This window comes from Anser anser, assembly GCF_964211835.1.
Source record: "Anser anser genome assembly, chromosome: 7".
Classification (NCBI taxonomy): Eukaryota; Metazoa; Chordata; class Aves; order Anseriformes; family Anatidae; genus Anser; species Anser anser.
This window is the reverse complement of record NC_139727.1, coordinates 40233970-40243969: the sequence shown is the minus strand read 5'-3', so window position 1 is coordinate 40243969 and position 10000 is coordinate 40233970. Positions and strand designations below refer to the sequence as shown.

General features: G+C 38.6%; 1 protein-coding gene and 1 long non-coding RNA gene across 14 annotated transcripts in view; one reads left to right on the top strand and one right to left on the bottom strand.

Moving 5' to 3' along the window:
* The window catches only part of LOC310902304, a 7291-nt gene extending 4143 nt beyond the window's left edge, over nt 1-3148 (bottom strand). Inside the window, exons 1-3 of the long non-coding RNA XR_014586629.1 lie at nt 3089-3148; nt 2542-2752; nt 1-2069 (exon numbers count right to left, since the gene is read on the bottom strand). The exon at nt 1-2069 is cut by the window's left edge and continues 4143 nt beyond it. This is a non-coding gene — a long non-coding RNA (uncharacterized lncRNA). The remainder of the gene's footprint in view (nt 2070-2541; nt 2753-3088) is intronic.
* The window catches only part of EBF3 (EBF transcription factor 3), a 127572-nt gene that overhangs the window by 76066 nt on the left and 41506 nt on the right, over nt 1-10000 (top strand). For 9 of the 13 annotated variants that reach the window (XM_083843634.1, XM_083843639.1, XM_083843636.1 and 6 more), the window contains 2 exons: nt 4691-4772; nt 7770-7914. In XM_083843634.1, the coding sequence (XP_083699760.1) occupies nt 4691-4772; nt 7770-7914 (227 nt within the window). The remainder of the gene's footprint in view (nt 1-4690; nt 4773-7769; nt 7915-10000) is intronic. The other 4 variants (XM_083843637.1, XM_083843645.1, XM_083843642.1 and 1 more) reach the window with 1 other exon arrangement.

Here is a 10000-nt window from a genome sequence, read left to right as displayed (position 1 = left end):
GATAATGGGCCAACAGATGCAACTGGAAACATACTGTACACAATTAAGCATAATGCACTAATGACAGGTTAGAGTTTTTATCGCCTCTTTGCGATCGAGCAGCAAATCCAAGTTTAGCAGTAATAAAGAGTTTATTGGTGCTAAAGCCAAAGATTTTCTGACAGAGGAAAGATTTTTCCTTTCATAACAAGAGTATTAAATCCTTTGTTTACTAGGCTCTACAAAAGAGATATGCAAAGTGGTTGTCAGATATTTCGTAGGAAAAAGCCAATTAAAGGGTAGTAGAGTAAAGGATGAGAATTACCATTTGACTTCAAATGTCTTCTCTTCTGCTGCTCTCTCTTGCCCCCACCCTGGAGCATCATTGTGCCCCTGTGGACAGCTCCTGTTCCAAAGAACTTCAGAATTGCAGATAATGATCCAAATCTGAGGGTTTTTTACCCATGGAAGTAGAGCAGGCTTGTCATATCATAACAATTCTGTATTTTGTAGTATAGTAATATCTTATCTGTAGGCTTAATTGAACATGCTAACTGCGTACCTGAAATACAGATGAAAATGAAACAGAATTATTGGAGTAAAAATTGTGCCAGCAAAGCTGATGAAGTATTGTGTCTTCTGTCCTTTTTGAATCTGAAGTTGGGAAAATCTTATTTAATGAAGGGGCGGAGGCTATTTGTAACTGCACATTCAAGCTTTCTTCCTTAGCAGTGGTCTGACTGCTCGTATGTTGTCAGTGCTTATTTTGGTTTAGGATGCTGGCATCTCATACTCAGGATATGAAATAAAAAGAATGAAACATATACTTCCTACTGGTGTTTACTTGCATGAATGAAATTTCTGTTTAGGGTCTCATGGAGATATACTTTAATAATGATGTTTCTGTGATGTATATTAGGTGGATTTCCACAACAAATATTTATTTAGCCAAACGATATTTGAATCAAAACAAACTAAAGACACCAGTTATGCTTATAATACCAAGTATTTGCTTGCTTGCTTAGTGTTGAAATTCAAGTACAAAAGTCTTTCTAGTCTATTTGCTGCAACACCTCCTTTCAAAAAGGTTAAGAAGAGGTGAAAAGGATGAAAAGGCACTTGCAGGGTTTTAAAAATCTCCTATGGAAAAAAACATCTTTCATATCACAAAAAAGTCTCCTGTAGGTTGTTATGTGCATAAGGTGGAGGCTTAAGAGCAGACACATTTGCAGATGAACTGCTTTTACTAGCTTCTCTGAGACATGACATTTGTTCAGAAGATTAGCCAGGTTGTAATGTGTAGCATAATTGCACTGTGCGGATGTCCCAGAAGTGAAAACCTAATTGCTTGACAGGACTATAACTTTGTGGTACGCTCTCACCTTGTTAGGTCCTTTTCTGATGCAGTTCAAATGAAGTCTGGCCGCAGGTGTGCCTAATTTACCTCGCAACAGAACGTGTTGAGTTTAATTGCACAGTGGTTGTTAGGAAAAATTGGTGGGTGGAATATCAAGTGACTTACTGCACACGGATGGCAGATGGGCGTTGAGAGGCATTGTGAGCTAAGTGTATAGGTGAGGTGAGTTAATAAAAGATGTAAATTTTATCTTAAAATAGTGAAGTCTTGTGGTAGGCAATACATTTTAATTAAGGTGGTAGCAGTCTTTTTCTAGCAGCGTGAAAAAAATTGGAGAAAAGAAACATCACAAAGACTGCATTTTTCTCCATATCAGTATTTTAGGAACAGCTTAGTATGTTTAGGAAAGCTGTACCACAAGACTGTATTTATTACAAAGACTACATTTGTGGATACAACACAAAATGTAGCACGGAGAGGCAAACCGAGAAAGGCTTGCCTTCCTGTTCTGTTATGGCAGCAAGGCTTGAGATATGACCAAGCTGAATTCAAATCCAGCTTCTTACTTCTTAAAGTGTGGCAGAGCGCTTGTCTCAAGGATGCAGGACTCGCTGAGGACAGGATCTGGTCCTGGCCAGCTTTGAGAAATGCCCTGCCTGGGAACACGGGTTTTAACTTATGCTGTCTTCCTCTGAAAATGTTGTCTTGAAGCTGCCTGTGCTCCACAACCTTCCTGGAAAAAAAAACAGATTGAAAAACAAAACAAAACAAAAACAATAAAAACCTGTGTATCAAAGAATGCAGAAGAGCTGGAACACGATTGCTGTTTGTATTCACCCCAATGTTATGGCTTTGGTATTTAACTCAGTGCTCAGGTTCATCCTGGTAAAGATGTTTAATTCCAACAAGTGTTTTTTTTTTTTTTTTTCCCACCAAATAATTGAGCAAATACCAGTTGCAGTTGATGCTTAGTGAAAGAGTGCTTAATGGCCCCTTTTTCTGACAGGATTTGAGCTCTCTGTGTAGGAACAATTCATCATGAATGCTTCAAGTTAAAAAAAATCCACAAGGAATAATACTTAGCATTCCCCGTGCACAATTCATTTGAGAATTTCAGAGCAATTTACAAACATTAGCTCAATAAGCCTCACAACACCCATTTGAGATCAGAAAAAAAAAAAAAAAAAAGATAAGATGCTCCTCACCAGTGTGACTGCGGCACAGGGCATCGGTGAGGCTGAAGGCTCTCCCCAGTGCGTGGTGGGCGCTGACTGGTGGGAGAGCCAGTGTAAGGGCCTGAGCCACTCCACCACAAGTGGTAGAAGACGTGAAAGAAAGAGTGAAGATAAGACAGAAATGCCATTATGCTTAGGCAATCCTCAGCTGATGAGTTAGTCTCTGGAGATCACAAGTATCCTAAAAAAAAAAAAAAAAAAAAAGAAAAAAAAAAAAGAACCCAAGGCAGATAAAATTAAGAGGAGGGTGTGGCAACAAAAATACAGTTTTGTGGAAAGGCTGAAACTCTCAATGGCATTCCTGCAGTGGTGTCCAGAAAACCTGAGTTCAAGTGAGCCTCCAAGCTAGGAGATCATGTCAGCCACCATGGAAATCCAGCTCTCTTCCAGCTGAACATCTGAAGCCCCTTTACAGATTCTGAGATAGCTGAACTGATGTCACTGATTAATTTATACACAATATAAATAAAACTAGTAATTTCCCACACAATATAAATAAAACTGGTAATTTCCCTACTTGGCCTGATGGGTATGAAGGATCGCTCCTTTAATATTGGTATCCCATATCATTAGTAGGGTCCTGCTCAAATTTTAACTTAAAAAGAAGAGCTGTGATTGAAAGCACCTGTTTGTAGCCATTTGTGATGCTCTTGCCCAGACCCTCCCAAAATCTGAGTGAGAGCACAGCGTGGCACAACTGTGGTCAGACCTGTGCTCAGCTGCAGTTGGGCTGTGCTGGGTACCGAAGAATTTCTCGGCTTACCTCCTGCCTGGAATATTATTTGCACACGAAAATTTCTGCAAAGTGTTTACAGCTAGAATAGTCACAGTCACTTGTAAAGATTGGCGTGAATAAATAATAATTGCTCATGTACTAAATGTAAAAGCTCTGCCTAACCTTGCTAGTCAAAATGCATAAAGTTAGACAGCATAAGCTGATGGGAGCTGAGAAGCTCTGGGTGAGGAGTCCTGAGCCTTGGTTGTCACTGGCTGTCAGTCATGAGCTGAAAACAAGCTCCTCAGAACATTTTTTTTTTTTTTAATTTTTAAATGTGAAAATATAGCTACGTAAAGAGAAGGAGAGGTGTTAGACCGTGAGCATCCTTTGGTGCTAGGACAGGAATAGGAGGCGTCCCCCGATCTGGCACAGCCTGCTTGCAAGCCATAGTGCAGTTACAAAATTGTTCCTTGCTTCTCAAAGCAATTCTTCAAAACGAGTAGTGAAGGAAAGAGAAGGAGCCACCCATACCAAGCCATCCCATACCAAGGAACTCACCAGCCAGTACAGGAGGGCAGCACAACAGAGTCTGCACCCTTTCAAGCTTTTCCCCTTCTCATAAGTGCTTGCTGTGTTGCCATCAGGTGGTATTGCTACAAAATGGTTTACTGCGAGATGCCTTGGTGGTACAGTTTCATCCTGAATAATTACTACTTGCCTCTCAGCAAAAACAAGCTGGATTTCTCTCCTCAGGTAGAGTGACTCCATATAGCTAAAGGCTGGCAAGGTTGGAGAGGTTGTAAGACAGGGTCTAAGCCTCCACATTCCTTTCCTTTTAAAAATCCCTGAGGAAAATGGGGCCTTTCTGGTGGCCAGATCCATGCCTGAGCCTTACTGGAGTTAGCAGGGTTGGATTGAGTCCCTTTGCATAGCTAGAAATGCCAAATCGGAGGAGGCAAAGCCAAGAGCTTTTCGAAAGATTGACCACTCATTACCTAGGAATTTTTTCACATAGAGGTCACTACTGCTAATACAAGTTGTGGAAAAAAAAACCTATGAAAAAAAATAGAGAGAAATTTTAATCTGGTGTAAGTCATTACCTTTGAAGTCAATGAGTCATTGAAATCAACTTTCCCACACCGAGCTGAGGATGTGGCCTGGAGTCAATACATTTGTAGTTGTTGAAAAATTAAAAATATAAATTTGCTTTTCCCTGGCAATAATGTTCTGTTTATGACAGAGATCTTATACTTTAAAATAAGTTCATTAACTAATAAGAAAGTAATATTTCACTATGAGTATTCTTTTGGGTATAACTATTTATGATTAAATTTTATTATTTTTTTTAATTGGATTTACAATTTGATGAATCTAATAGATTTCAATTTTGTATTTTTATAGATTCTTTCTAAAGTTTTTCCTCAAGTGCAATCAGAACTGTTTGAAGAATGCAGGCAACCCGCGAGACATGCGAAGATTCCAGGTACAGATATCTCCTAAAAGTAAACCATATATGAAAGATACTCAGATTTTCAAACTGCTTGAACTTTTTTTCCCGTGAAGATCTGGTATCAGTGCTTTTACTTAGTGTAGTTTCAGTACTACAGCCCTTTAAGAAACGCTGTCGGTGTTTTATATTTTCCCCAGTGATTTAAATGCCTGTTCTTGGGCCTTGACCAGTTCTGCAGTGGGCTGTTATGGATTGCTGTGAAGCAAGCGGGCCTCTTCTCTGAAAGTATTTCCATAGTTTTCCTTCATACTAACACCTCACATCGTGGTGTGGAGTGAACTGAGACCTGTAGAAGTTTTACACGTGTAAACTGAGTAAACAGACATTAGAAATTCAACTGTGGAACAGGGTGAAATTTGGATCTCACTCGGTAGTTTTTCCTCCTGCATTTACAACTTGTAAATCCAACAGTGGTCGTACAACCCACATATTTTTATTTGAATTGTTTTAGAAAATATTTAATACTTCACTTTCTCCTTACAGCTTTTGAAATACCCTGTGGTGAATCATAACACTACAGAGAGACATCTGACGTGGTGGACAAATGATTTCCTCCGTATTTGGGGTCATTTGAAATGCTTGATAAGAAATATATGCTTTTAATTTCAAAATATTTCAAAATAATTCATAGTTGTCAGTAATAATAAACTAGTATTGAGATGTTCAAAACTTTCTGATTTTTGAGGGGAATAACTTGTGGTTAAACTTGATAGCAAAACATGTGACATCTGTTTTCATGCACAGCCAACCAACCGGTGAAGCCAGAACACTTGAGCCAGCCAACAGAAAAGATCTGTAGCTGGAAAAAATATTTCTTCAAAACAATTGAGCCAAGCTTCCATTTTTCATGCATCTCAGCTTCACGTGGCATTGGTGATATTGATCCATCTGAACAGAACAGAAGGTCAAACCTGGAATGAGTGGAAATGTCCTCTTTGTCTCACCGATGACTAAATGAAGCATCAGTCATGAGTGATCATGTGGTCGACAATGGAGCCAGTAGACACTAGAAAGACTTTCCTGGGTCTCTTTAGCTAATCTCCCTGCCTCTCAGAAGGTTTAACTGGACTTAACAGTATGTCAGATCTTGAACAATATTTTTAACTGGTTTCACTATCTCAGCACCTTTCTTTAGGTGCGCTGCAGGAATAAGCCAATATAACAAAACCTAGCATGTCTTTCTTTTGCTGAACTACAGTATTTTCCCTTGGTGACTGACCTATATATACATGACAGAACAAAAATAGTTGTCATTTTTATATACACCTTTCTCTGTCTTCTTAATATACTGTGTTCTAGGCACCAAATCCAGAAATCTTTTCTAAAAATCACACCTGTATGTTTTGCAATATTTTTTTTAAATCTGCAAATCTCATTAAAAATGAGAGCAGATAGCCCAGTGGCCTGGCCGTAGCTCTGTGGCTTAGGTGAGTGTGCAACCTCAGCACTCTCCTAAGTGGATGTTGACAGGAGTGAAAGTGTCCACTTCTGGGACAGGAAAGATAGGGGAGCACAGCAGACTTGCAGAAAACTGCCCTCAGGCTGTTCTAAAGGGTAACGCAGATGGCTGTCTCAAAGGAGGCAGAGTACGCAGAAAAGGTGCTGTGATAGCTGAAAGCTAATTATGGGTTGTGAATAAGAAGCAGGATCAGAGGTGATCCCAAACACAGAAACAGATGAAAATTGTCTTCTGATGCCTTGGACTAGCTCAGTGGAAAAGGAGAATAGTTTTTCCCCTTCGTTTTTTGCTCATTATGTGTTTGGGTATAGGAGCTGGTGTGAGAACCCCCAGAAAACATTTTTGTTGCATCCAAAAGTAAAATAAGCAGAAGACGAAAGCTAAAATTTGTACTAGCCTTTGCCACAATCACTAGTGTGGTTGTTAAGGCCTAACACACTCTAATTTAGCCACTGGCTTTACGGACTCTACTGATGCTAAACCACAAAGAAAATGCTACACTGATTACTTCGTTTAACAAATCTGGAACCCCCACCACAGGGTCCATGCTGGAATATTTAAATAAGACGTAAAAGTCTGTCTGGGATAATAACTACCAACCTATGAAGCTATGTCACACAGAGACACATGCACATCTCTCAATTTCCTCTTTGGCTTGTGGCCATGGAATATCATTTCCGGAATGAGTTTCACAAATCCATTGTGTAGGTGTTTTTATCGGGAAGGTTGTGCATTTTGCATATGTTCCTTTTCCATTTTCTACTAAGAAGCAGCTGGAAGCCAAAGAAGGCCCTATCCATCATCTCTTCTATGGCCGGACTCTGAACCTGGACACAAGAATAGGAGCCTTTCACTCAAAAATAAAGGAGGAAATTCCATTGACATACCAGGGTCAATCACCATCCAAATGAACTTGAGAAGGGATACTTTTCATGGATTGAAAACACTTTCACTATTCATATTCAACTCAGTCTTTTCAGATGCAAAAAAGTTCATTATCAGACATTAAATGTAATTGTAAAACTGACCTGCAGATCATTTACTGAAGAAAAAATGGGAGTTACGATGGTTCCTGATTTATTAAGCTTTTTTTATTTGGAATCCTCACAACCCTTCATTTGAAGACAGTCTCAAGTGAACAAATTTTAATTAGATAAACTATCTAATCAATATATCAACAGATCAATCAAAACAGCAGCTTTTAAAATGAGTGGCTAGAGGGGTGTTTCTGGAACTAATGGCTAGAAGAATATTTCCCTGAATTGAATTCATTTGTTAGCATAATAGGAGATTAAACTCTAATTAGTGTAGCAGGTTCCGAAGAGAAACAATTGTGAGTTAAAAATCACCAGTGTTAGCCACATAAACAAAGATGTATTCATAGTTGTCATTCACTTTGCTGAAAGTGAAAAGTAACAGACTGTGAAGTTGATTGTCTTAAAAGATCTATTTTTGCATCTATGCTCCTGAAACTAGGCAGGTTTCTTTAAATTTTTTTCTTTCTTTTTTAGGTTGTTGTATCAACAACAGTCAATGTGGATGGCCACGTTCTGGCTGTCTCAGACAACATGTTTGTACACAACAATTCCAAACATGGAAGGCGGGCTCGCCGCCTTGACCCCTCAGAAGGTACGGCTCCTTCTTATCTGGAAAATGGTAGGCACACATTTACATGTCTTTTTTTTATTTGCGATGCTTTTTTTTTGCACCATATTTTATGTTGATACACCACTACATTTACTTTTCCATATTTTCTTCTCTCATCAATCAAACCACCCATTAAAAAAGTCCATTAGTATTTCTCAGCTCTTGTCAACCAGAATACAGCCGCTTTTGAATTTGCTAATTTGCTTCTGAATTCTCTCTTTATTTAATACTTACAGTTTTGCAGTCACAACCAATTTTTCATCTTTCTTTTTTTTTTTTTTTTTTTTCAGTCTTGTTTTGCTTGCAGCTTTTTCTCGCTATTTAATTTGACTTGATTTTATTTTGGCTTGTCATATTCCTTGATCCAGAGGTACAGTCTCAGGTTATGTATGCAAGTTTAAGTGGATGGTAAAAACATGACCAAATCTGTAAAGAATTTACTGTGAGGTCAATTTCCTGTTGCTGGGCCTTACTGCTGCAGATTACAGCAGTGGGGTTTTTGTATGAGAAAACCAGCATAAAATGTTTTTCTTCAGACTGATTCAATGTGATTGACTTCTTGCCTGAACTGCTAAAAGAAGATAGTCTGAGATGAAGAAGAGAATGGAAAGTATCTCTGAAAATCCAGAATGCTGAAACAGTCTTTCTGGAGCCCATCAGTCTCTGAGTCATTCTCACATAACTGCAGCTGCGCTCATACGCGTGCACATATCTTTATTCTCCCACAGAGTACAAAATAATTATTTAGATTTAAATATTGCTTTGTTTGCACTGCAAAATACACCATCGTAAAGACACAAAACTCTTGGGTAATCTGCTTTTCAGTTAAAACGAAATTCATAGAGGTCAAACATTTTGAATCCTCGAGAGTTAGAGTTTTCCGAAGCACTGGCATTCGGAGTGCCCCAAGACTGGCTAGCTGCGTGGGCAGTCCCAGCACATCCATTTCCACGGGACCCCTCTTGTGAGTTGTTACTAACGTATTGACAGGATCATGGCTTTTTACACTAATAAAATTAATTAAAGTAATAACTGAACACTAAGCTGCTAATACAATCATTGTCATTTTATGTTTCAAACGATACTTACCGATGGGCACACAGAAAAATGAATGAGGCAAGCAATAATTACCAGAAGGAAATATGATCTAGACATCAAAAAATGGAAAACAATTTGCGAATCTGCTGCAGTCCACACACACCAAACTAATTTGTTTTTCTGCATTAATAACTAAGGTATAAGAGAACAAAAATATAATAATTAAAGGTCGCCCTGAGCACAAGAGTCATTATGGTCTATGACGTATTGTTTATCTCTTTCATATGCACTGAAAGTAGGTGTGTGTTTTGCCTAGCAACCGTCACTAATGAGGTTCACAATTAAGAAGGTTGAATCCTCTCCTCTAGTCCTCTTCTTCCCTAGAGAGAGAGAACTAGCAACATTATAGGTTCAAGTCGGCGTGCTCAGCCCTGTGGTGTTAGGTTTTAGTCTAGGTCCAAATTCAGCCTCTTCTAATGAGCTATTATGATCTTAGCAAAATACAAGTATTTATTTTTGTAAGCTGTATAAAAAGAATTTGACTCTAAGCAGAAAATATCACTTAGAAAAATAAAGGCCACTTGTACATACTACAGAAAATCTACATAAATTTCGCTAACCAGTAGCTCCTTTTTGAGAAATGGTAATTGAATTGCTTTATTTAAATGTTAAAAATTCAGTGCCAAATCCTCTTTGCCTAACCTCTCATAAACACTCATTCATGTAATCTGGACCGTTAAAAATGAATGTGAAAAAAATGAGTGCTCCTTCTTACTTTAAAGTCCTACTTCTAATAACAATTATAGTAACTAAATAACCAAAAGTAAACACCCCTGTAAGGCAGTAGCAGAGAATCAAATTGCCCTTGACTGCAAGGAAGAATTGCAGAGGCAGGTTTTCAAACACACCGAATTGAAAGTCGGGAGGATTCATAAGTGCCCAGCATCTCTACAAGTCAGGCTATTCTTCCCATGTGATTAAGCACTGTTAGGAAAATAAGCATCCACGACTGGTTCTGCTTCTGTTTGAATAGCCACAGAACTTCTAGTGATTTTAT